We start from the raw sequence: 27,816 nt of genomic DNA, 5'->3' as shown, positions 1-27,816 counted from the left end.
CAAGGTGAGCTGAGTCAAGAGCAGCTGATAAAACCTGTACCAAGTTGTCCTCCTGCTCCCTTGTCCTATTGCAGTCATGATGCTCTCTAGCTAACGCAGGGGTGCTCATGCTGGCAAGCTGTTTTGATCTGGATTCCTAGAGTTCTGCCATTTTACCTATATCCAAGTTTTCACACACAGTCAGGTTTTGAGGATGGATCAACTGTGTTGATTCTCTGGGTGGGAAACCCAAGTACAAACTATACAATGGGTATCTTGGCCCTGTACAGCACAAATACATATTTATGAGGTGTGTATATATCTATATAAAATATGAGGTGTGTATATATCTATGAGAGGGGTGTGTGTGTATATATATATATATCTATATGAGGTATATATATCTCTCTATGAGGTATGTGTATATATATCTATGAGAGATATATATATATATAAGAAATATATATATATATATATATATATATATATATATATATATATCTCATATATATGCCAGCCTGCTTGGCCCAGGATATGCAGAGGAGTTTATTGCAGTAACAACAGAGTCGTATAGATACAGTTTATGCATCTCAAAACGTTCTCTGTCTGAAACCAATTTTCTAATCTTAGTTTTGTGAGAAAGCTAACTCTTCAGCTGTTTATCTCATTTTCTGACTTGATGTACTGTCTTCATATACTAGAACTTTCATAGCTCATTTCCTTCTGGTGGCTTTTAAGCTATTCTCCACAAATGTTTGAGTTGTAGGCTTGGCTGGAAAGTCTTTGCATCTTAGTTTCCGAATTTGTTTTTGTAGATGAGTACAGAAAGGATGTCCTGGGTTAGAACTCTGTGGAAACTCTGCTGCTGTGCAAAATCGAGGAGTTATCAATTTCAAGACATCCTAAGTGTTTTTGAGAGATGGAAGCTTTAATGGGAGATGGCATTCATTAGTTGTTTTTTTTTTTTCAAATTGTCTAGACTTGGGCTTCCTGTGTGCAGTAGCTCTATGAAGGTACTTTATGAGGCAGTCCCTTCCAGCTGTCTTCTGGCACAGCTCAGTGTGAGAGCCTAGTAAGAGCTAGGAGGTCTGTCTCTCAAAATCCTGCCCATCAGAGAGCCCTGAGCAGGGCTTCCCCCTAGACTTTCAGCAGGTAGAGAGCTTCATGTCAAGGCAAGATGCTGCAATCAGGTGCACCTATGCACTCCTCCTGCTCCTCTACAATTGTGGTGGGCTTTGAAGGAGGCTGCAGACAACCACTTGAACCAAGCCCAGAGCTGCGATAAAATTGTTCAAAGTACAATACTAAATCAGCACTAGAAGAACCATTGTGATGTGATCCTGTTTTGCATGCTGGCTTTTGGATTTTATTTAGAGTTTGAAGTGGTTCAGAAATCTGCAATTTGATTTCCTTCTTCTTTCTGCCAGGATATCCGAAACTTGCGATTTGCCCATAAGCCAGAAGGGAGGACTAGACGATCCATATTTGAGAACCTAATGAAATATGCTTTCCCAGTTTCAAATAATTTGGTAAGTATTTTAATTTTTACTAAGGGCACAGAACTGCAGTAAGCTGCTTTGTTGAGTTCCATCTGCTTGATCCAGTGTTCACATGGGGTGTGTTTTCTTCAAGGAGGAAAAATGTTGGGTCTTAAATCTGTTTCAGAATTGTGTAGGAATTTAGATCATATAGAGTCTTCTACCATGAGGCTGGATTCCTTCATGCATGGAGAATGACTTACTGATACACCTCATAACAGAGGGAAAATAGTCAAAGCACAGTGACATCTAATGATGGCTGCACTGCCCCAAATCCTTAATGCAGTTAATCTATTGCGTTGCGACACTGCAATTGTTGCTTCAAGTACTGGTTGAAAGGATCTAGTTCTTAATATGTAAGAGTGTTCTTGCCCAAGCAGTCTTTTCTTTTTCTATTTAATAATAAACTCCATTTGTCCATGAAGTACTAGGTAATAGACAAACAAGATTATGGGTACATTGTTGAACTAGTTACCTGCTACAGCGAGTATGTTAGTCTTCACAACACCCTAAATGAAAAGTAATGCAGCGGGGGAAAAAGAAGGACCAGTGATGAGTTACTACTTGAAATATCAAACATCCTGGAAATGGGCTCTGAGTGGGTTCTTAATGGTACATTTTCTTTCTTTCAGCCACTTTTTGCATTTGAGTACAAAGAGGTTTTCCCAGAAAATGGATGGAAGGTGTATGACCCCACTTGGGAGTACAGAAGACAGGTGGGTATTGTGCCATGCTCTTCTACATCCTCTCTGCTCTTCAGAAGTGAGTCTCTGTGCAGCACATGGAGTAGAGTGTGATCCTGCTGGTAAATGTCATGCTCACTGAATTCAGACATTGTTCTCCATATTGCAGTGATTGAAGACAGCAGTACATACAGCTTTAGAGGTAGTAGCATCCACTGATGGAGGTAACTTGGGCTGCAGAGAGTTGACTTCAGGCTTTGGTAGGAAAACCTATTGCTTTGCTTTAGTTATCAGCTACTACTGGCAGTGAGGAACAGGTGATGCATTGTGCAGGTACAGACAGGTACAGGCAACCCATTGTTGAGGTTGACACCTTAGCTCTTGCTTGTATTAGTGTAGTTCTTTCCACTTTTTTCTGTCTCAAGCAGGAACTTGGAAAGAAAAACTTCAATGCCTTCATTTTCTTGGGGAATCAGCATAGGGATCAACCTAGAAAGTGTGGTGTTTAACCATAGCTTGGAACAGAGTTGTAGTGTGAGCAGAATAAACTGCTCAAAGGTATTCATGATTGTGAAGTGGCAGGCTGTTAATTTGGAATACTGTGGTAAAACTTCAGTGGTCCTGCCTAGGGAAAAAGGTGGAAGAATTTTGTTTTATATAATGAAATCCTTCTTGTCATAAAATTCTCAAGTAGAGGAAAGAGCACAGTTTAGTGACACGTTTGTGTTGGACACAGTGAATTTCTTTATCTGCCAGGACAGAACCAATTTTTGTTTGTAAGATGAAGAAATTTTAGGCCACGTAATGTAAAGATTTATTTGAGCATTTCCCATAAACCAAAACTGAACCAGACCTCTCTGCTAGCCTAGATGTTCACCTGATTCCTAGCATCCAAAACCTAAGGATTCATTTTTCTAGCTCTAGTCTTCTAAAAGCTAGGCATGCCTTCTAAATTGGTTATCTAGGCCTGTCATTAACAGATGGGGAGAGAGTGCTTCACTGTTGGGGGTGATTTGTTCCTTCCTAAAATAGCTTCCTAAGATAGATCACTGGCTTCTAGGCTGCTAATGGAAAGTGAGATGTATCTTACCTCTGCTGTCTTCCTTCCATAAAACTGTATGTTTTGAAATGAGGCACAACAATCTCAAATCCTCGTAGGGACAAACTGACCATTTGTAATCAGTGACACTCACTGTATCTAAGGTTGATTTATCCTAGTAAGACCAGATAATGCAGTGATTATTGCTTCATTTAGAATTTACCTCTTTTTTGGTAGTCTTTTTAAGGAAAGATTTGTTTATGAAAAGGGATCTGCAGCTCAAACTGTATGGGCAAAATGCTTCTTTGTAGGGTTGAGAACTCTGCAGTAAAGATTAAAGAATATCTGTGCTATCAAAATAATCTCTATTGAAAGGCAAAGCATTCACCTAGCCAAGCTTCAGTTAAGAAAATGAAGTACATTACCTGGAAATAAGGAAGGGTGACCCTTGAGAATTTAGAGGTAAATTATTTCTGTTTCTTAATCCTGTCATATCTAGTTTTAGAATACTAATTTCTCTTTAACACTGGTTTTTATATTGTTGTTGGCTGTACCTTAAACTTGGCAGTAGCTTGGTTGCATGGTGAAAGGACACGTATTTTTACATGTATGTGGTTTGCAGCTCTTCATTGCCTTTCTGTAAAAAAAAAAAAAAAAAAAAAAAGACACTTACCATGGTATCTTAGTTTCTGATCACACAAGGGTAGCACTGTTGTGTGCAAAGCATGTCACAACTGAGCCATTGCTACAACGTGTACTTCTTTTGTTATGATCCACTTCTGTATCGTTTTTGAGCAGACAGGAAAAGCTTAGCCTGGCTGCTTTTATGTCAGGAAACTAAATAAATGGCCACATGCTGGAGCCCCCAGTCATTTGCTTAGATCAGTAACTGCAAAAATGAATCCAAACAAGGATTTTTTTGCAGTCTTGGCCTATCTGAATTTTACCCATGATGGGCTACAGCCATTCCCATTCCAAATCACACAATCCATCTGTTCCAGTAGCTTATCTCTAAAAGTGACCAACACCAGCTGCTGAAGAAGAGGCAAACTGTACTGTAGTAGATGTTTATGTTGTGATCTGGCCAGGAAGAGCATTTCATCCCTTTAGTTAGAAAGATGTAGATCATGCAGCATGAAGTTTTATGTCCCCTCCAAAACTTTTAGGTATTTCAGTCTGTTTATTTAATTTCAGCTTTTAAAACTATGGATGTTCAATTTATCTGTGTGAATGTTGTAGCCTTTTTTCTTAATCCAGCCAGGTTCTGTTAAAGCACTAACAAATCTTCCAGTAAATCAGGATTATGTCCTGAAATGGCAGCAGGGATTTGTTAACAGTGAGACAAAACTGGCATCATCAAATCAGATAAAGGGGTTACCTGTCTCTGACTATATGAATTGTGATCAGAAGCAGAAAAGCAGGACATAAGTACTGTCTGCAGGACCTTTTGGAACTGGTTTAAAATCTATGAGAGAGGAGCTGACCTAGGGCAATAAGCAGCCCAGCAGTATGGCCAAGAATTAACTTGGTGTATCTTAGGCTAGGTCAGTCACTTCCCAGTGGGAGCAGAGACATAGATGGAGGGGAATGGAGCAAAAGTAGAAGCCAACTACCAGGCATCCAGAAAAGACTTTTGGAGTAGGATCTGTGGTAGGATCTATGTCTGCATTGGTAGATATGGCAAGTTTGCATGTGGTATGATTTATTTATTGTAATTTTTTTTCAGATTAGTGTCAAGCATGTGGATATGATAGAGATTATAGCATTTAGGAAAGATATTCAGTAAACCTCTGACTTCTTTGTTAGCGTTGTTGGGAAAGATGGAAATATGTAACTTATTAAAAATCTGTGATTGTGTGAAACTATAGGGAGCAATAAACAACCTGTAGAGAGCAAAAGGAAATCAGAGTGTTTTGGTATTTAGTAAGTAAATGGAATCACGTGTGGCAAATGAAATTTAAAACTGAAATTGCTCCCTGATTTTTATTACACACAGGCTGGCAGAGTATAAAACAGAATTGCAAAGTGAATAAGACTCAGTTGTAACCAAAAGGCCTTGAGATGCCTTTAGAGCAACTTAAAGCTTTCATTTTCTTTAACAAGGTGGGGAGCATTTGGAAAATATTACAAGGGATTGTGAAGCTGGAAATTTGTGATGTTTCCCTACAGAAATGATGGTCGTCCAATCCTATGCTCTGGTCATATGTACCAGGGATCCACAGTATAGGGCTGTTGTTGATGCTTTCAGAGAAAACATACAGGGATTAATAATTCAGAAGAGGAGCTGACCTGTTTCAACTTTAAAAGAATTTCCCAGTATTAGTACACAAGTAGAGTGAGAAAGTTAGAGCATGAGAACAGTATTGCACAGAGGACTTTTGGGTGTAACTTAGTGAAGTAAAATGAGAATTGCACTGTTAAATGTCTCATGGTTTAAATGAAGCTCTGCTCATGCTAGGTATGTCTGTACTGCAAAATGAATCACACCTGTCTTGTGCCAAGTGAGCTGTAACAGTGTGAGAGCTGAAATCCCCCCCCACCAACAATAAGCAGGCTAACTTGGGCTGAGTACACAGTGGAGGGACCAGCATGGCTCTGGCATCTGTATCCTGTGTCAGTGTAGGGATGTACGTCAGCTAATGTGTTCAATCTCTTGATATCTCTTGGTTCAAACCAAGTTTGGGAAAGGCCCTGCACTAAGAAGTTTCCCTGCCTTGCCTGCTGCAGCTCAGGGTGTACCTGTGTGGCTAAGCTCAGAATTGGATTACTGGATCCTGCAGACAGATGTGATTGTGTGTAATTCCAGCAAGGAAATTATTTCTTTCCTGTCAGTGAAAGAGCCTTCATGTGCTTAAGCTTAAATATGTGCTTTGCAAGTTGGTGGTTTCAGTGCCATGGTTGAATGTCTTCAGCAGTTTTTCCCTGCAAATGAAGAAACTCTGTCATATGATAACTGAGTCCAGGCCATTAAAGTAAGGCATGAATGACTATCCAGAGGGAAACCAAGTCTGGTTTGTGTATGGAGATGGCACAAAGGCTGTGTCCCTATGGTTAGATGATACAGTCTTAAGGAGTGTTCTCAAGTGTTGGGGCACTTCCACTGTAAGTTTCAAGCATAGCTTCAGTCCAGGCTGTTACGGTTCCTCTTTGGACTGAGTGTGGTTGAGCATCTTTAGCCATGCACAAAGATACTCCTCCAGCAAGATGTATGCAGGTTGAGAGTGTGTAGCAATTATTTACTGTGTAACATATAAAAAAGGATAGCTGAGATTTAATCAGCTACTAGCCTGAGCATTAGTACTCGTTGCCTTAGAGAAGGCATCTGAGGAGAGTTTCCTGGACAGGCAGGCACCAGTGAGAGGAGGAGAATCAGCCTCTTCATCTCTGTCAGTTGGATTGTTGTTGGCATCTTCATCAGCACGCACATGACCCAGCTGTTGGCCTTCACTCAATGATTGCCTACTAAAATTGCAGTTTTTCCTTTTGGATTTTATACCATTTCACGGTGTCGTTTTCCCTCTTAACACCTTGAGCTACCAATAATCCTCATCTCAACAATCCTTTTTCTCTATCTGCATTTTTATGTTTCTTGTGTTTCTACAGATTTGTACACAGCTCTTTGGCATGGCTTTGCAGTGTCCTTTGCAGTCCAGGTTATGGTTGTTCAGCTGGGACCTGAAAAGACAGTCGGACTCCTGGGGAGTAGAGAAGAGGGAGGGTTGCAAGGTCAGCTCACCAAACCTGGGCAGAGTTCAGAAGCTGATGCAAGCCAAGGATCCCTACTAGGCAGTTTGGACAAACTGCCTGGCTTTGAGGTTAAATGAGTAATGTTATGGGTATGAGGTGCCAGCTGGTCTCAGGGAGAACAGTTATGGGCACATTGCATTTATGACTAGAGATGTGGCTGTCTTACCTTCTTCTCTGCTCTCTGGGATCAACTGAACATGTGAATTCTCCTGAAATCAAGGTCTCCTAGCAGCATTGGTTTATCTGGAGAATTCAGACTTTGTGCACCCGTCAGGGTGCAAAGTGCTGGCCACTAATGTGGGCACCTAGCAGCAGGAATAATCACACCAGCAGATAGCAAAGTGAGAGCTCCTCCTGCAGGTCCACAGAGCCAGTCCTGAGATTGCAGAGGCCTCATAAATTGCATCTGTAACAGTTTGGATTGGCTCAAGAGTATGGTTTTGGATGCTTAGAATTTAGCAGGAAGCAGTGAAATGCATCTTATATGAGGAAATACCGACGTGCTTGATAACACATTTGGTTTTTTCTATTGATTGCAGCTGGAGAAAACACAAATCCGAAGGAGCTTGAATAAATGCAGAAGCTGCACCGTATCATGGCAAATGTCCTGGGAAGATGCAAATTCTGCTTCTCTTCTAGGACACTTTGCTTATTTCATTTATGTCAAATCCTTAGGGAAAGTCACCTTGGGCGATGCTGTGATTCGAGGCTCCTGTGCCAGGGCAAAGCAGAGATTCCCCATGATTCAGAGGAAACCTGAATGCTGACACACAGCATCTTTTCTTTCTCTGAGGGCTTGTCATGGATATTCGTGGTCTGAGCTATTGCAGAGAAAAGATTTCATTCAAATTTGCCAGGGTGGCAGCTGAAAGACATTGAGCTTTGGAGGTGTGTGTTCTGGACCAAGCAGTGTGTGCTGAGGCCATTCTGCCTGACACTGAAGTGAAAGCTTAACAGTGCTGGTGACTGCTTGATCTTCTCCATGAGCACTGGTAGAGTTGCAGAGTAGAACAACAAGGAGCTTTTCTTCCGTGTAACTGCTTCTTAGCTCCCATTTTCCTTGACAAGAGTGTGCCGGCACACTCTTGTAGTTTTCACAGAATCACAGAATTGTCAGGGTTGGAAAGGACCTCAAGGACCATCTAGTTCCAGCCCCCCTGCCATGGGCAGGGACACCTCACACTAGATCAGGTTGCTCAGAGCCACATCCAGCCTGGCCTTAAAACATCCAGGAATGGGGCTTGCACCACCTCCCAGGGCAACCTGTTCCAGTGTCTCACCACCCTCACGGTGAAGAACTTCTTCCTAACATCTAATCTGAATCTACCCTCCTCTAGCTTGGATCCATTCCCCCTAGTCCTATCGCTACCCAACACCCTAAAAAGTCCCTCACCAGCTTTCTCATAGGCCACAATAAGGTCTCCTTGGAGTCTTCTCCTCTCCAGACTGAACAACCTGAACTTTCTCAGCCTGTCTTTGTAGGAGAGGTGCTCCAGCCCTCTGATCATCCGCGTGGTGCTTCTCTGGACACATTTCAGGCCGTGCATATCTTTCTTGTCACAGGGTTGACAGCAGAGCTGGTAGACCCAGGAGTGTCCATTCTTGCTGTATACAGCAGGTAGACCTCTGAGTATGTTTAGCTCATTAGTAAGTTTGAACTGTGTATATACACTATTTGCTTGCTCGTTTCTGCAATTTCTTTGGCTTCAGGCAGCATCAAAAATAGCTTTCTTTTAGGATTTTGGGGTACGTGTGATCCTGGCAGCTCTGCCGATTACTTGTAGTAGCATTTCCTTCTCAGGGTGGGCCCTAGGACCAAGGGTGGTTTGCAAGCAGGGTGTGACTGGTATTAGACAGAGGATCTATCCTCTCCTCATATTTCCAAGTATGACCTGTTTTGACAGTATGACTCACCACTGCGATGGGGAACTGGCTGCAGTCTGTGTGGGTCAGCTGTAATTACCACAGCTCGTCTGACTTGTGTTGGATTTGTCATTAATTTCCTGTGGGAGCCATGACAGTGATAATCAGTATCCCATCACCCTCCTTAAAATGAAGTACTGTTTATTGGAACAGAAGGATGTATTGTTTTAGGAGCTGATGTTCCTCCAAAACAGATTCTGTGCTTAAGTCTGGACATGTTCACTGTAGTAGATGTCTTCCCCACAGAGATGCTTTGTGTTAGAGCTTGCCCCTGTTGCAGCAAGCATTTGTTTTAATCTCTCCTTGCAGGCGTGCAATAGCAGCCACAACATTTTGATCTGTTAACTCAGCATCAGCCAGACCAAGTCTGTGGGTTGTCAGGATCATTCTCATTGTGCTTCAGGTATTATTTGGAGGTTATCACTTAGGAAGCTGTTGAGTTGCTTCCCCATCAGGGCACGCTGAGCATGATGATGAATACAGATTCCCTGCTCTTCCAGCTCAAGTCAGACTAGTACAACTAGAGAGCCTAGTGTGAGAGGAACATGGGAGTTGTACATCGCTGTCCAGATCACATGCAGTCATCCAGACAGAAACATAAAATTATTAGTTTTTGGTGGTTTTAGGGATTGCTGTGCCACAAACACTGAACGGGGCCCAAAACTTCTCTCTTCCCCAGCTCCAATTTCCATCCTTCGTTTCCACCAACCACATTTGAGCTAAGTGCCAAAAGAGGAGTGAGGGCTATGGGTCACCTGTCCTGCTCCTAGCTGTCCTGTAAGCACCAGGATGAGACTAGGGGGTATGTTAAAGATGCTCTCAGGGACATCAGCTGTGTTGCTATATCTGTAGTCTCCACTGTTCTTTTACCATAGGTGGGCTTGCCTGCAGTCTTTTATTTTGCCTTGTTTTCAGTGACCTTAGCAAGGCACCTACCTCTCTGAGAAAAGGCATGACATGCAAGTTACCAAGATAATGCAGTCTCAGGCTTCAGCTCTAAATTGTCCTTCATTAACAAAAGTTGCCTTGAATTTCAGGTCTGGGGATTTGACTGTGCTGAAGTCTCAGAGCAACTCATTTACTAACCTGCTATTGTTTTCTCCTCAGGGAATTCCCAATGAAAGCTGGAGGCTGACCAAGATTAATGAGCGCTATGAGCTGTGTGATACATACCCTGCCATTTTAGCTGTGCCTGTAAGCATTCCTGATGAAGAATTAAAGAAAGTAGCATCTTTCAGATCAAGAGGACGCATACCAGTGAGTGTGACAAAAGAAGCCACTTTGATATGGTTTTGTTACATACCTTTGGGCAATAAATAATACCAAGATCGGGCTGAGTATGTTCCAGGGAGCAAATAAATGGTCAGTAGATAATAAAAGGCTGCAACACATTTGAGAAGTTAGAAAGCAAAATTATCTGCTGGAACTACTGTTGCATGAGAGGTGTAGACTAAACTAAAATGAGAAGATAAGATGGCTTGGCACAACCCAGAGCAAATCTCAGTCTGTTTCTTGGGAAACGCAAAGCAGCCCCATTTGGTTGTTTACAGTCTTCTGGCCTGCTCTGACTTTGAAGATAAATCCTTAGTGATGCTCTTGATAAGCATACATAAATGAAATTAAATCAAAACACATTGTTATGATGATTCTTTCAGCAGTAACAGAAAATGTGGTGGTTTACTTCTTGAGTCTATAGAAAATTAAATCTCTTCCTAAAGTACTTAACTTTTATGTGGTGTAATACAGAGTAAGCCACAGTCCAATGACTGCAGAGCGAGAAGGTGTTTGTGACTCACACAACAGTGAGGAAACAGTCTGCATCATGCTTAAAAGTCAGACTTAAACTTATTCAGTCACCTCTTGCTTGTTCACACTTTGAGAATGTCACCAAATTGAATGAGTAAGGACAGAAGAGTTCTTTCATTCAATCGTGATTTAATAGAATCCAGCCTTCTGAAACCAATTAATACATGGCGAGATCCCAGAGCAGGCCAATGCATTGTTTAAAGAATCCCATTTTACCTTCATTTTTCTCATTGTTTTTGAAGGTGTTGTCATGGATTCACCCAGAAAGTCAAGCAACGATCACTCGCTGTAGTCAGCCAATGGTGGGAGTGAGTGGCAAGCGAAGTAAGGAAGATGAAAAGTACCTTCAAGCCATCATGGATTCTAATGCTCAGTCCCATAAAATCTTTATATTTGATGCAAGGCCTAGTGTGAATGCTGTAGCAAATAAGGTCAGGTACTTCTTCTGTCTAAAGCTGTGAATCTAATAATTTAAAACATACTTCCCACCGCCATTTCAAATTATTCCTGAAGATCACAAGGTTTTCTGCTGTGAAGGGAATCATATGCAGTGATCTAATTCTCTGGAGAGACTTCTACACCTCCACTGGTACCTGTAAAGTGACTCCTGAAGGTCCATTTGGATTAATCTACAATGGGGAGGGTGGGAAATCAAGGTCATTTTGAGGTCAAACTAGCACCTTTTTTAACTTCCCATGGTGGAAAGAATGCTTCCTCCAACAGCACCTGTCCCTGTTAACCCTGATGGGAGCAGGGGATACTCAGGACTTGCAAAAATTATGCATCATGATCTTTAATTTAAAAATACAAGATGAAGATCTTTTATGTTTAAGAATGTTGCTGTGTTCTCCCTGACATTATGGAAACATAGAATAATTTGGGCTGGAAGAGACCTTTAAAGGTCATCTAGTTCAACCCCCATGCAGTAAGCAGGGACATCTGCAACTAGATGAGGTTGCTCAGAACCCTGTCCAACCTAACCTTGAATGTTGCCAGGGGTGGGGCATTACCACCACTCTGGGCAACCTGTGTTAGTTTTTACCACCCTTATTGTAAAAGATGTCTCCCTTTTATCTAGTCTAAATCTACCTGCTTTCAGTTTAGAACAATACCCCTTCTCCTGTTGCAACAAGCCCTGCTAAAAAGTTTGATCCCAACCTTTTTACAGACATCCTTTAAGTACTGAAAGGCCACAATAAGGTCTCCCCAAAGCCTTCTCTCCTGCAGGCCGAAACTCAAACTCTCAGCCTTTCCTCGTAGGAGAGGGGGAGCTTGTGTTGGTGTGAGCTGAAATTCCCCCCCCACCAACAATAACCAGGCTAGCTCAGTCTGGAAGCAAATGAAAAGCTGTATTTACAAGCAGAGTCTAAAATCTACAATGAAATGCAATGAATATGTACAAATATACAAAATTCACGACATTCACAAATATATACAATCAACAGAAAAAGCACAATCGATCTCCCTTTGCTTCCCCCCAAGGGGACCCTCCCAAAGGGGCCTCCCTCTCCCAGGAGCTTCCCCCCCAGACCCCCCTGGACAGAGAAGCAGAGTTAGTTAAGCAGAAAGCTGTTAACTTAGCTGCCAAGGTCAGTGTGTTATCTTCAGCCAGAAGAGAAGAAGAAACAGCAGCCAGACAGCCCAGCAACTGCCCCCACTGCCGAACGCAGAATGTGCCAAATGCCTACTTTGTTTTGGGTAATAGTTCTTAAACATTTCTATCTATCCAATGGAAGTGTTTAGAACAATCGTTATTTTGCTTTCTTACACCCAATAGTGACTTATTTACATTCTTTCACTTTCTCTGTTCTGAACTTTGCAAGGAAAAATTAAAAAGACAGTTTCAAACCATCACAGTCCACCCCTTCTAAACAATTCCATTGGCTGCTACTATCATTTATCTAATCTAAAATAATATCTACAACAATAGGTGAATAAAGATCATAGTCCATTCCGGCTATTTCAGATGTAGATGATTCAAAAGAGTCAAATCACAGGAAGAACAGCAAACAGCTTGTTTCCTCACAGATGGAGCGAAGGAAGGAACAGGGACTCTCAGGTGACTCAGGGCTCTCAGGGTTCGTGCACTGTAGATCTCATGAACTCTCCTCTTGGGCGCGATGCTGTATCTGCGCAACACTCTGAATTTAACCTCTCTCAGCCAAAGTTAGATTTCTTTGTGGAATACACTGAATTTCACCATTTTCTTGCATCACCCAATAGGTGTGACCAGGACCTTCAGCAGAAACCACCCCTCGGACAGGTTTGGCCTCTCCTGAAGGAGAAAATACCCAAACAGTTTTGCCTAACAGATTCTTTTCTCTGATAACAGGAACTCTATCACCTTCTTCCTTTCGCAACAAATCTGATTGGGCAGGTCCAGCTCGATTCACTGAACCTCTACTATTCACCAACCAGGTTGCTTGTGCTAAATGTTTCTCCCAGTTTTTCAAAGATCCACCCCCCATGGCTTTGAGAGTGGTTTTCAGCAAACCGTTGTAGCGTTCGATCTTCCCTGCAGCTGGTGCATAGTAGGGAATGTGGAATATCCACTCGATGCCGTGCTCTTTGGCCCAGTTTTTCACAAGATTGTTCTTGAAATGAGTTCCATTGTCCGACTCAATCCTCTCTGGAGTTCCGTGTCTCCACAGGATTTGTCTTTCCAGACCAAGAATGGTGTTACGTGCAGTTGCATGAGGAACTGGATAAGTTTCCAGCCATCCAGTGCTTGCCTCTACCATAGTCAGCACATACTGCTTACCAGATGGAGAACGAGGTAGAGTGATGTAGTCAATCTGCCAGGCTTCACCATACTTGTACTTGGACCATCGGTCACCGTACCACAAGGGCTTGATCCGCTTTGCCTGCTTAATAGCAGCACAAATGTCACAGTCATGGATGACTTGTGTGATAGCATCCATGGAAATGTCAATGGATCTGTCACGAGCCCATCGGTAGGTTGCATCTCTGCCTTGATGTCCTGACGAGTCATGGGCCCACCGAGCTAAGAACAGCTCACCTCGGTGTTTCCAGTCAAGATCAGGATCAGGATCAGAGTTTGTGTCCACCTGGGAAACTCTTGCAGCTAGATCTGCCTGATGGTTGTGTTGTTGTTCTTCAGTAGCTTTGCTCTTAGGAATGTGAGCATCGATGTGTCTCACTTTCACTGGGATTCTCTCAATGCGAGCAGCAATGTCTTGCCACAGATCTGCAGCCCAGATGGGCTTTCCTTTCCTCTGCCAGCCATTCTTCTTCCAGTCTTTCAGCCAACCCCACAAGGCATTGGCTACCATCCACGAGTCGGTGTAGAGATAAAGCTTTGGCCATCTCTCACGTTCAGCTATGTTAAGAGCTAGCTGGACAGCTTTTACCTCTGCAAATTGACTGGATTCTCCTTCTCCATCTCTCGCTTCTGCAACTCTGCGCGTTGGACTCCACACTGCAGATTTCCATCTCCGCTTGTTCCCAACAAGACGACAGGAACCGTCTGTGAACAAAGCATATCTCTTTTCATCATCAGACAGATCACTGTAAGGAGGAGCTTCCTCTGCACGAGCTACTCTCTCCTCTGGAGGTTTAGCACAGCTTGTGCCTTCTGGCCAGTTTGTGATCACCTCCACCAAACCAGGCCTTTCGAGATTTCCCATTCGAGCTCTCTGTGTTATCAGAGCCATCCACTTAGACCAGGTAGCATCTGTTGCATGATGTGGTGAAGAACCTTTGCCTTTGAACATCCAATTCAGAACTGGCAATCTAGGAGCTAGAAGAAGTTGTGACTCAGTTCCAATCACTTCAGAAGCAGCTTTCACTCCTTCATAAGCAGCTAAAATCTCTTTCTCTGTTGGAGTGTAGTTTGCCTCTGAGCCTCTGTAGCCACGACCCCAGAAACCAAGAGGACGTCCTCGTGTCTCCCCTGGAGCTCTTTGCCATAAGCACCAGGTTGGACCATTGTCACTCGCGGCCGTGTACAGAATGTTCTTAATGTCTGGACCAGTTCGGACAGGTCCCAGACCCATCGCTTGGACTACCTCTCGCTTGATCTGGTCAAAGGCTGCTTGTTGCTCAGGACCCCATTGGAAACGGTTTCTCTTTCGAGTCACATCATAGAGAGGTTTCACAATCTGACTGTATCCAGGAATGTGCAGTCTCCAAAATCCCACTATGCCTAAGAAACGCAGAGTTTCTTTCTTGTTGATGGGATTTGCCATGGTGGAGACTCTGTTTATCACATCCATTGGGATGTGACGGCGACCATCTTGCCACCGCACTCCCAGAAACTGGATTTCTCTGGCAGGTCCTTTCACCTTGTCTCGCTTGATAGCGAAACCAGCTTGCAAGAGAATGTCAAGGATTTTGTTACCTTTCTCGAAGACTTCTTCAGCAGTCTCACCCCAGATGATGATGTCATCGATGAACTGAATGTGTTCTGGAGCTCCACCTTTCTCCAAAGCATCATGGATCACTGCATGGCAGATGGTTGAACTGTGAATCCACCCCTGGGGCAAACGATTGAATGTGTACTGAATGCCTCTCCAGGTGAAAGCAAACTGAGGCCTGCATTCCTCTGCTATGGGAATAGAGAAGAAAGCATTAGCAATGTCTATGGTAGCATACCATTTGGCCTGCTTGGATTCCAGCTCATATTGGAGTTCCATCATGTCTGGTACAGCTGCACTCATGGGTGGAGTTACTTCATTCAAGGCACGGAAATCAACTGTCAGACGCCACTCTCCATTCTGCTTTCTCACAGGCCAGATTGGACTGTTGAAAGGTGAATGAGTTTTGCTGATGACCTTCTGACTCTCCAACTGACGAATCAAGTTTTGAATGGGCACCAAAGAGTCACGGTTGGTTCTGTATTGTCTGTGATGCACAGTTTGAGAAGCAACCGGCAGCTTTACATCCTCTATCTCATGTTGTCCCACAACTGCAGATTCATCTGAAAGCTCAGGTCTGATAGACAACTTCAATTTTCCTCCATCAATTTCTACAGTTGCTATTCCAAAAGCCCATTTGTAACCCTTAGGGTCTTTAAAACGCCCTTCTCTCAGAAAGTCAATTCCCAAAATACAAGGTGCATTAGGACCTGTTACAATAGTATGTTTCTTCCACTGCTTCCCAGTTAAACTTATATCAACCTCTATCTTAAACAACTCTTGAGATCCACCAGTGACTCCCTGAATAGTTATAGATTCTCCCCCTTGATAATTTGATGGTATGATGGTGCACTGAGCTCCTGTGTCAACCAAGGCCCTGTACTTCTGAAATTTTGAAGTGCCAGGCCACTGGATGTACACATCCCAATAGATTCTGTTATCTCCATTATCCCTTACCTCCCCCTGGCGGAAGGCAGGGCACCCCTAATGGTGGGGATTACCTCCACATGTACAGCCGGCACAATGTCCAGCACCAGAATTAGGATCACTGTTGGAGCTATCAGAGTTGTTCTGGGAAACTGAGGAAGCGACAGCTACCCTCCTGGTATTGCTACCTCGGGATCTGCCCCTCTGCAGCTCCCGTAACCTCTTGAAAAGATCAGAAGTTGGTTGACCATCCCATCTGTTCATGTTCTCACCAAACTGATCACGCAGAGTTATCCAGATACTGCCACGTGATTGCCTCTGCTGTCTGTTTTGGTTTGACCTATTCTGGAATGGCCTCCTTGGAGCACGTCTGTTTCTGACAGCTGAAACTTGTATCCATCTGGAGGAAGAGGAATCAGAATCATCCCCCTTCATCCAGTTGGATATGGAGGTTTTAAGTTCCTCCTTCAGCTCTTTCATGCAATTCTTCATTTCTCCAGACAAAGTTTCAATGGCTGAAACCAAAGAAGTACGTGCGAGACTATCCTCCAACTGCCTCATTTGGTCAGTGAAATGGCCAACAGTAGGAGGTGCTCCACCATAATTTCTTGCCACAATCCTGCTTGCCAGAATAGTAGCATAATTAGGAGGAGCAAGCTTAATGAGCTTTTTGGCAAGGCCTGTTCCAACAGGAATTTCATCAGGATTCAGAGTCTTATGATCTCCATACATTACTTCTCTCACAGCAAACTCTCTCAGACGCTTGATTCCCTCAGCTATTGTGGTCCAAGGCTTAGGGTTCCATGGTAAATCATCTCTGCTGGGGTACCTCAGCGAGACTGCCAGTAGGAGGCGTGCCCACAGAGAAACTTTACCAATGCACTTGCCTAGATGCCTGTCTATGCCTGTATCCTTTGAGAGCATCCCCAACTGAGAGGCCGACTTGTCACCTACCACCAATGCTGGGGCTCCCATATCAAAACACCTGGCTAGCCAAGACAGGACTGGCTCATTATCTCCTCTGATGTAATCCTTCCTCACATGTCTAATTTCCTGTCTGGGTGCATTAGCTGACTGTATGTCATCCTCATCATCATCATCATCATCATCATCCTGAGGTCGCTGTCCCCATAATCCTATTTTAATCCTCCGTTGAATTTCTTTGAGTTCAGAGGCACTACCAGCAGTTGCTAATCTACCAGGGTCTACATCCTGACCTACATCTCCATCATCCATGTGGGGTCTCAAGAGGTCTACCAGAGTTTTAAGGCTAACCCTCTCTTCCTCATCAGAAGGATCTTTCTTAACAGAGGGACCCTGAGTAGAAGGACCCTCATCTCCATCTGCACCATCTCCTGCAGCATCTGCATCTCCTCCTGCAGCTCCTTTACGCTTTCTGGTTACAGTGGCCACCAAATTTACTGGCTTGGTTTTCACATTCACAGCAGAGTTGGAAGAGCAAGTAGCCTTATGTCTTTCTTGACACAGTGCTATCAGTAGCCATATGATTATTCCAAGAAGCAACAAATTTAAGATTAAGGCTAGTACAAGATATCTAAGGTACCACTGGTTCCAAGGACCCTCTGTAGTTGTAAGAGGAGTAACAAACTCATATGTGTCTGCTAGCAGATCCATAGTTGAGTTACCATAGCTTCTTAGCCCAATAAGACCATAACAGAATTCACCAACATTCAGTAACTTGTTCTTAACCCAAAGAAATGACTTATATGCCACATATCTCACAATCTTGTCTATCATGCAGGAAACAGCCCATCTGTAGACAATCACACTGATAATAGATAAAATAGAATGACTCAGAACCCAAAACAGCTTCATTTTGCTTCCTAATCTGAGCAGAAATAAATCACAAGCAATCGAGCCCCGAGTTGGAGCGCCAAAAATAAAAAGTGTGTTGGTGTGAGCTGAAATTCCCCCCCCACCAACAATAACCAGGCTAGCTCAGTCTGGAAGCAAATGAAAAGCTGTATTTACAAGCAGAGTCTAAAATCTACAATGAAATGCAATGAATATGTACAAATATACAAAATTCACGACATTCACAAATATATACAATCAACAGAAAAAGCACAATCGATCTCCCTTTGCTTCCCCCCAAGGGGACCCTCCCAAAGGGGCCTCCCTCTCCCAGGAGCTTCCCCCCCAGACCCCCCTGGACAGAGAAGCAGAGTTAGTTAAGCAGAAAGTTGTTAACTTAGCTGCCAAGGTCAGTGTGTTATCTTCAGCCAGAAGAGAAGAAGAAACAGCAGCCAGACAGCCCAGCAACTGCCCCCACTGCCGAACGCAGAATGTGCCAAATGCCTACTTTGTTTTGGGTAATAGTTCTTAAACATTTCTATCTATCCAATGGAAGTGTTTAGAACAATCGTTATTTTGCTTTCTTACACCCAATAGTGACTTATTTACATTCTTTCACTTTCTCTGTTCTGAACTTTGCAAGGAAAAATTAAAAAGACAGTTTCAAACCATCACAGAGCTCCATCCTTCTAATCATTTTCGTGGGCCTGGATTTGCCTCTGGATTTGCACCAACATGTCCACATCTTTCCTGTGCTGAGGATTCCACAGCTGGATGCAGCACTCGAGGTCTGGTCTCACCCAGAGCAGAGTGCCAAAATCATTTCCCTTGACCTGCTGGCCATGCTTCTTGAGGTGCAGCTGGCCTTCTGGGCTGTGAGCACACACTCTTTGGCTCATGTACAGCACTCCCAAGTCCTTCTCTGCAGAGCTGTTCTCAGTCACGTAATTTTCTCAGCCTGCATTGATGCCAGGGTTTGTGCTGACCCAGGCACAGGACCTTGTACTTGGCCTTGTTGAAACTGATGAGATTCACACAGGCCCAGTTCTTGAGCCTGGTGAGACCCCACCTGGAGTACTGCATCCAGTTCTGGAGTCCCTGTTGCAAGAGGGATGTGGACATGCTGGAACGTGTCCAGAGAAGGGCCACCAGGATGATCAGAGGGCTGGAGCACCTCTCCTATGAGGACAGACTGAAAGAGTTGGGGCTGTTCAGTCTGGAGAAGAGAATGCTCTGAGGTGACCTTCTTGTGGCCTTCCAGTATCTGAAGGGGGCTTACAAGAAAGCTGGGGAGGGACTTTTTAGGGTGTCAGGTAGTAACAGGACTAGGGGAAATGGAATGAAGCTGGAAGTGGGGAGATTCAGGCTGGACGTGAGGAAGAAGTTCTTCCCCATGAGAGTGGTGAGAGCCTGGAATGGGTTGTCCAGGGAGGTGGTTAAGGCCCTATCCCTGGAGGTGTTTAAGGCCAGGCTGGATGAGGCTCTGGCCAGCCTGATGTAGTGTGAGGTGTCCCTGCCCATGGCAGGGGGGGTGGAACTAGATGATCCTTGTGGTCCCTTCCAACCCTGACTGATTCTGTGATTCTATTCTATGATTCTATGTTCAGGCCCCTCTGGGTAGCATCCTGTCCCTCAGGTGTGTCAACCCCACTGCTCAGCTTGGTGCGATCTGCAAACTTGCTGAGGGTGCCCCTGATTCCACTGCCTGTGTCACTGATGAAGATATTAAATGCTGCTGGTGGAGTCACTCCACCAAAGAAGATGACTAGGTTTGTCAGGCAGGACTTGCTCCTGACAAAGCTATTCTGCCCATTGTGTGCTTCTGGGAAGCACATGTACATAGCTTCTAGGACCTCTTCTATGATCTTTCAGGCACAGAGGTGAAGCTGACAGGTTGGTAGCACCCAGGGCCCTCCTTTCTACCCATTTTAAGCTTACATTTCATGCTATCATTCTAAGCCTTGTTTTAGTGGTGATTCTGCTTTGTTGCACTAAAGCCGGTTTTTAAATTTTTTTATTTTTTTTAATCTGCCTTCCCCACTTCTTGGGAAAAGCAATTAGTGTGTGGGATATACTCCTCTGTAATAGCATTGGAAATTTGTGAAAGACAAAATAGTGAATCTAACGAGCTAGTAGCTTGAATGGGGATAAATGATAATTACAGAGCAAAGGAAGGCTTGTCATGTGATATTCTTTGGTAAAAATTGTAGCACTCATTAACTTTTGCAGAAAAGAGACACAAAATATGTGCATGCACGTGTGTGTTCCCCATTGTAAGATAAATCCCAGTCTTCTCTGCCTGCTGCAGCACAATCACAGTGGTATTTTGTCAACTGGTATTTTGTATAAAATACATTTTTGCTTAATGATTTCTATGTGGATTTTGTTCTTTAGGCTAAAGGAGGGGGCTATGAGAGCGAGGATGCCTACCAAAATGCAGAACTGGTGTTCCTGGACATTCACAACATTCATGTCATGAGAGAGTCACTGAGAAAACTGAAGGAAATTGTGTATCCGAATATCGAGGAAACTCACTGGCTGTCTAACTTGGAGTCAACTCACTGGCTAGAGCATATCAAGGTAAGCATGTCTGCATCCGTTGCATGTGGCTGAATAACCACAAGTCCATACCAGTCTGTTTACTGGGAAATGTATCCAGAACTAACTCCAGAGCTGGATTTTCAATTCATGAGAAATTTAAAGACAACTTGTTTTCAGTTTCTAAACAACTCTTTGGACTTGGTGATCCTGAGGGTTTTTTCCAACCTGGCTGTTTTTGTCATTCTGTAAACCCAAAATTTCTGGGAATGGTGAATTTTGAGGGGATGGGAAGTGGAACAAGAGGGTGGGTTGAAATACTAAAAGATGGTGCTTTGGAAGTAAAGTGTGTTCCTGAGTACTGTGTAACTATGTACTGTGTATCTGTGAAAGCCCTCATTAGAGCACAGGACCCACAGCTTCTCCAAGCCCCTGACTTGGGCATACTGGTGTTACTGCCTGGTCCAGACTAGGGAATCTGTGCCCTCCAAGCAGAGTCAGAATAAGTGGGGCAAAATGCTTCAGCTTCTACAGATGTTTTCAAATTAAGCTCTTTCTCTCCTAAAAATGTGCAGCTTACATTGTTGACCTGCTAATGCAGACAGGAGCAAAGCTCCTCCTGAGGCAGTTATAAGGTGATGGCTGTTTTGTGTTCATGTTCAGACACAGAATGCTCCTGCATTTAAATCCTGACCTGTCCAAGGACTGAGCTTAATGCAAGGGTTCTTCTAGACCTGTGCCTACATTACAGTTTAGATGTGTTGTCATCTTGCTGGAACAAAAAATGTGTTTGCCAATTTGCTGTCCTAGTTATAAAGTAGTTGGACTGATTCACTGTTCTCCTTGAGGCAGAGAGAGCCCTTGGTTTATCCTGTGTTGTCACTAGCCATTTTTCATTTGTAGTTTCTGTTCCAATGAGAATTTGTAAATTTTTTAATTTATTTTTTTTCCCCTCCTCCTAGCTCATTCTCGCTGGAGCCCTTCGGATCGCTGACAAGGTGGAGTCGGGGAAGACATCTGTGGTTGTACACTGCAGTGACGGCTGGGACCGGACAGCCCAGCTCACCTCTCTCTCTCTGCTCATGTTAGACGGCTACTACCGAACAATCAGGGGCTTTGAAGTGCTAGTGGAGAAGGAGTGGCTGAGCTTTGGCCACAGATTTCAGCTGGTGAGTCACTAGCTCTTGGAAGGCACTGAACAGAAAGTTATTGTCCACCTTGAAGGATTTCAAAGGAGTTCAGCCTTTCCTGTGAGAAGTCTCCCAGCTTAACTGGCAGAAGAAAGGTGAATGCTGCTGCTATTGTTTTCTGCCTTTAATTCCAGCCCTCTCTTAACCTCCTTGGAGACAGTAGCAGTTAGATACGAGGAACAGGTGGTATTAAATCTCTCGGGTGCCTGACTGATACGTCGTGTTCCCATGCTTAGGCTTAAAATATCAGTGTGCTTTGGGTTCAGGATAGGCATTTCTGCTGGGAGTTGGCAGAAACCTTTGAGGGTTTTTTTATATTTCTCTTCATTTCAGTCCATTTTCTGAGACTGCTTGAATGTCATAATTTAACAAATGCCTTGGTATTGAAGAGGCTGGGGAATTTGATTATGGCATTGACCTCACATTTTCTTCAGGCACATTTTATTTCTGGGAAGGTTTTTAATTGTTTAGGTGAAAGAGTATTGGTTTGAGATGGCACCAAGAGTAGCAGTTGTGTCCCTAGAGTGGCAGAGGCAGCTTTGTGAACTTGCGACACAGCAGTTTGTTATGGTCTGCACTGATGGGAATTGAGAGCCTTTCAGCAGTATCCTTTCAGTCTTTGTTCCCATTGTGTTTTGCTCATAGCTGGTCTCTTGTGGCTGTTTAATTTTGGCAAGGGCTAGAGGAAGGTCTGTTTACAGCAAACGCATGATGTGTTTCTTGGTCAAATGCTCTGAGAAAGGTGGGGAAACTGAGGCACTAAGCAACTGAGGTCCTGCTGCAGTGAAAGCATGTTCTTGTTCTGCCTTTGTACAGTACTGAGGGCTCCTGGATAACATATAACTACTGACGTACTGTGCTAGTTACAGGGAATCTGTCCTCATGTCTTGGCCTCACAGCATGGTGAGGGTTGGAGGCCTGCTTCTTGGGATGCTTTCATTACTGCCTCTCTTGAGGTGGCAGGAGATGGGCTGGGTTAGTGTTTGTACAGCACTTGGAAGCTGTGAGGTGTTGTGTGATGGTTCTCACCACATGCTATGCCTGTAGGTAGTGTTTAGATCTCTCACGCTCTACTACTGAAGTAGCCAGGACAACAGCTGCAACTGAAGCAAAAGCATTTTCTTTTTTTTCCCTTCTGAACTTTAGCTATTAACTGAAATCAGTGCCAGCATAGCATCTGGAGCCTCTACTCTAACAACTCTTGTTTTAATTTAGCATAAAAATATCACCATAAAGAAATTTCACTTCAAAGGCAAAGGGAGTAGATGTCCTTTACTCCCTTACCGACTGATACGGACAAAGCAAAATCAAGATTAATTTGAACCTTCTTAAAGCTGTTGATAAAGGCTTGGGTGACTGAGAGGAGACCTCAGCAGTTTCCTTATGAAACCCTGTGCATCTCATGCTCTTTGTCCTGCTCTGTTTCAGAGAGTTGGCCACGGAGACAAGAATCACGCAGATGCAGATCGCTCTCCTGTCTTCCTCCAGTTCATTGACTGTGTCTGGCAAATGACAAGACAGGTAAATCACAGGGTGACACACGTGTCTGTAAAGCCAGTGTCCACAGTGGCACACTGTCTGGCAACAGAAATAATTTCCAAGCTGACCTGCACACGCTCTCCTTCCTGGGCTTCTACTCTTCTCTTGACTGGCAGCACATTTCCTGGGAGTCTGTTTAGCAAAGAGCCTGAATGCTGAAGGGCACAGGAAAGCCACAATGTTGGCCTGCATCAGACTAGCTAGTTGTGGGTGCTGCTTACCTATGTGCTGCTATAATAATGGCAAGCTTGTGAGAAGCTTGCATCACCCTGAAAGAGGGGACAGCTGACTCACTTGCCATGGGCAGGGACACCTCAGCCATCCTCTACTGCCCACTATGCCTTCAGAAGCATAGAAGACTTAAGTTTCTAGTCTGGTGGGTGCAGACAGATCCTTGTTGCCTCTGCTCAAACTGATCCCATAAGCAAACCTGCAGCAACACACGCATTTGCTCCATTTTAACTTCTGAAGGCAAACATACTGCTCCTGATTCATATGTGATTCATGTATTTCTCACTATCAGACCAGTCATGGCAGAGGCATAGTTCAAGAGAGATACCCTGTGGTTGGAAGGTTTTTCCCCAGTTATATGGGACCTGGAAGGTTTTTTTTGCTGCTGTGACACAAAATGTGTCACATGGCGAATGTCAGCAATGGTCAGGCAGGTCACTGAAAAAATTAGGCTCATTATGGATTAAAACAGGTGAAATGGAAAAGAAGGTTGCCACTATATATGAAGCTGTACCATATCCAAGCAAAAAAGAGGGAGGCTTTTACCATCATCAAAAGTAATTTTTATTGTGCTCCTACAAACAGGCATTCTGACCTGCAGCTGGTGAGGTCAGGATATTGCAGCCAAAGCAGCCTGGGAAGGGGAGAATGGTTTGTGAGGGAGGAAGGCCTCCCACTGTCCTCTCCATTGCCCCAGCATGTCTACTAGCATGTTAACTGCACGTGTTCTTACTGACCCTTTGTGGAGCTTCAGTTCTCCCAGTCTTAGTTGTGATGGTTTCTGCATGAAACATCAAGAGCAAACAGCCCCTACACAAACACCTGTTCCTGCTGCTGACCTGTGTTGCAAGGTTCCTCCCTGCTGTTCCCTCTGGGAAGTGCTGTGTTACACACACAGGTTATTTCCATTTGGCCTGGGGAGATTTCTCTTTCTTTCTATGCATTATTTCACAGGTGTTTCAGCCTTTTGTTCATGGTCTTGTTGCACGGTCTGTCATGAGGGGCAGGCACAGCAAAGCAAGCTTCCAGCACTGTGTATAAACACAGTGGTCAAATCCTTCAGACCTCTGGCTTTTGCTCAAAATTCCACTCTGCATATGTAAAGCAGCTTTCCAAGACAGAAACTCTTGCATCTGGAAGGAGCAAATGTGATCCTGAATATCCAGCCAGGCAAGGAACGGGGACAAATCCTGTTTTAGAAATCAAGAAGTTCCTTACCAAGAGCACAGAGTGGGAGAAAGTTTGCGTTTCCTGTTCTAAAATCCCAACCTAACTTTCTGGTCTGTCTGAAGTTCCCTACAGCATTTGAGTTCAATGAGTACTTTTTGATAACCATCCTGGATCACCTGTATAGCTGTTTGTTTGGGACCTTCCTGTGCAGCAGTGAGCAGCAGAGAGTGAAGGAGGTAAGATGACTTCTCTTCACAGTTGAAGCCAGGTACTGTGATTGCTTTAGCTGGCCAGATGTTGCTAGAGCAGCTGTTTCAGCACTTTGGGTAACGGCAAATCCCCTTCTTTTAAGAGCTGGGAGATGGGGTATTTTGCTCTTTGCACAAACTGCTGTTTGTTGCCCCATTGCTACCAGCACAGCTTTCAGCTACTCACTGGTGTCTGAATAGCTCCTGGTGTTTCCCAGGCAGTTGGAAATGCAGATTTTCTTTGAACTTTGGTTTAATGTAACCTTGTGTGTGGAAACTGGCACCTTTTTGTCCTCCCTTCACCTTGAAGCAGTCCCTTTAGGTTGCTTTAACTACCAAGTGTGTGTTACCATTCTGCACACACAGGTTACGGCAAGTAGCTGGTCTCAGTACATGTTCAAGCTGTGCTTGCGTTTTCCTGGGAGAGGACAAAGGAGTATTAGGAAGAACATGCCTCCATACCCTGCCCTGCTCTGCCCTGCAGTCTGGTGGAGGTTTATTTGCCAAGGGAGGAGCCTATAGATGTGTCCCTTCAGACCCAGTCTGGAATCAGAAGGAAAAGCAGTGATGCTCATTGTCTACCTTGCCTAAAAACATTTTGTCACCAAAAAGTTGCAGCCTCACATCACAGAGGTACCTTGAGGATAGTGCTGTGTGAACCCTATGCAGTTATATTTGACAACACATCCATTACAAAATAAAAAGAATTGCTGTAATACAGAAGTGATAGCATTGTACTGCAGATAAATCAGGGTCCCCATTTCTTTGGAGCCCGCAGTGCCAAATTGTAAGAAGAATACCTGTGTGCAGTTTGCATGTGAATTTTGGTGTTTTTTTTTTTTTTAAGGCCTCAGCCTAGCAAAGTACTTAATCTATCAAGCACTTCACTGGTTTCACTGGGACTATTCACAGGCCTAATTATTCCACTACATCAGGGCCTAAGTCAAATGTTTTCTTTTTTTTTTTTCTTTGCAATTAAATACTCCACCGAGTCCTCTAGGAACACTTTAAAGAGGTGAAGTTTAACTAAAGCATTGCAAGTTCATGTGCCAGTATCCCCTTGTTGTGCCAATAGCAATTTCTGGTCTGTGTTGGCAGCTGGGTGGTAAGAGGGGATGTTTCTGTGCCAGGGTGTGTGCGTGCCTGCATCCTTCTGCTTGGATTACAATAACCACATCAAAAGAGCGAGGGTGGGTTTCTTTAAGCTACAAACAGGCAACCAGCTCTCTGTTAATGGCAGGCATATGTATGTGCTGTTATACTTCGGAGATAAACGTTGGGATTCGTATGTGAAATAAAGCCTCCTCCACCCCTTTGCCTTACAGAGCCTTCCAAAAAAGACTGTATCGCTTTGGTCTTACATCAACAGCCAGCTGGAGGACTTCACTAACCCCTTGTATGTCAGCTACTCCAACCACGTCCTGTATCCCGTGGCCAGCATGCGCCACCTCGAGCTGTGGATTGGCTACTACATCCGCTGGAACCCCAGGATGAAACCACAGGTAACACCTCCTCCAGAGAAGCTACTTTTATTTCCCTCTCTGCTAGTACTGGTTGAACTGTCATTTTGGAGTTCAAGACCTTGAAGCACAAGAAGTAATGGATAAACTTATGCTGCCACTGCTTAAATCTAAACCCAAAAGCCTTAAAATGCAAGCAAATGAAAGAGCAGCACCTAAAGCTGACAGGTGTTGAGTGGTCAGCTGGAGGTCACTGCCTTGCAAAATCTATGGGAGCTGAAGATACTCAGCAATATGGAGAATTTTGCACTTATGATATGAGAAAAATCCTCTGACTTGTTTGCTAAACTGCCTAAAAAACAAAGACTTCTTTGGAGAAAGGATTCTACATCTGAGCTTTGTGGCTGTTTTTAGATTACTGGCAGTAGGAACCCTGTGCTTGCTTTGACTGCCGGAAACACACAGAGGTCTGACTGCAGCCCTGTTACACTCTTGAGCCCTGACTGCAAGGGAATGGGCTTGCCCAGGGCAGGCACCCGAAACAGGCATCTGAACATGGTCCCAAAGCTGGAATCACCTTTTGATAAAGGGCAAAAATTCTTTGACTGCCTCAGTGTCCAACTGCAGTTAACAGAGCTTTGCTCATCTGGGGCATTAGATACAGGAACCCAGCAAATGCTTTGCAGTACTAAAGGTTCAACTATCTGAAAATATTTACATAAATCTGTATGGATTTTTTTTTTTCCAAAGTCCTGAAATTAGGTCCAGGCTGAGATGTCCCCCAGAAATGTCAGAGATTAGACTTCTGTAACTGTCATCTTTCAGAATACACACTGGTTTGTTTAGCTGCCATTGCACTGTGCAAGTTGGATAAAAAGGAGCATCCAAAAGCCAGAGCACCTGCTCACCCCTGGGTGGGAGACAATGACATAACCCATGTGCCCCACCTCCTTCCCTCATAGCTGTGGTGCTGCAGCAACATGTTTTCTTGCAGGAACCTGTGCACAATCGCTACAAGGAGCTTCTCGCTAAGCGTGCTGAGCTGCAGAAGAAAGTGGAGGAACTGCAGAGAGAGATCACCAACCGTTCCACCTCCTCCTCAGAGAGAGCTGGCTCTCCTGCACAGTGTGTCGCTCCTGTACAGACAGTTGTGTAATATGGACTTACTTTGCCAAGTACCTTCCCAGTTCCATGAGGGCAGCTTTTCTGAAACCCTCTGGATTTCCAGTGTGGTGTCTGGGAGATGCCAACCTATTTATTTATTTCTCTCCAGGGTAATTTATTAGTACTGTAGCACCTAGAGGAAGCTTAAACAAAAACAAAGAGAGAAACAAACAAGGCCCCCTATGCAATTAACCTTTTCAGTGGCTAGATTGTAATACAAGATAATTGCACGTGCCACCTAAACAAAACCTAGAGCTCACTCTTTATTCACTTATGTGCTGGAAATCACTTGGCTTTAAAAAGAGACTGTGCACTAGAATTAAAGTACTGCAGAGGAAAAATGTCCCCTTTGTTAAGAGGGGACATCAAACCTACCTTCATACAGGAGCCCAGAATGCAGCTGTGAAGTCACAAAACGCTCTGCTGTGAATGGCTGCATAGCA

General features: G+C 44.0%; 1 protein-coding gene across 1 annotated transcript in view; it reads left to right on the top strand.

The window, feature by feature from the left end:
* Positions 1–27,365, top strand: part of MTMR2 (myotubularin related protein 2) — a 70,195-nt gene extending 42,830 nt beyond the window's left edge. The window contains exons 6-15 of the mRNA XM_054385642.1: positions 1,407–1,508; positions 2,150–2,233; positions 10,017–10,166; positions 10,958–11,146; positions 20,228–20,413; positions 21,334–21,540; positions 22,990–23,082; positions 24,624–24,737; positions 26,075–26,251; positions 27,204–27,365. Of these exons, the coding sequence (XP_054241617.1) occupies positions 1,407–1,508; positions 2,150–2,233; positions 10,017–10,166; positions 10,958–11,146; positions 20,228–20,413; positions 21,334–21,540; positions 22,990–23,082; positions 24,624–24,737; positions 26,075–26,251; positions 27,204–27,365 (1,464 nt within the window). The remainder of the gene's footprint in view (positions 1–1,406; positions 1,509–2,149; positions 2,234–10,016; positions 10,167–10,957; positions 11,147–20,227; positions 20,414–21,333; positions 21,541–22,989; positions 23,083–24,623; positions 24,738–26,074; positions 26,252–27,203) is intronic.
* The last annotated feature ends 451 nt before the right edge of the window (positions 27,366–27,816 follow it).

This window comes from Indicator indicator, chromosome 1 (assembly GCF_027791375.1).
Source record: "Indicator indicator isolate 239-I01 chromosome 1, UM_Iind_1.1, whole genome shotgun sequence".
NCBI lineage: Eukaryota > Metazoa > Chordata > Aves > Piciformes > Indicatoridae > Indicator > Indicator indicator.
This window is presented reverse-complemented; position numbering and strand designations above follow the sequence as displayed.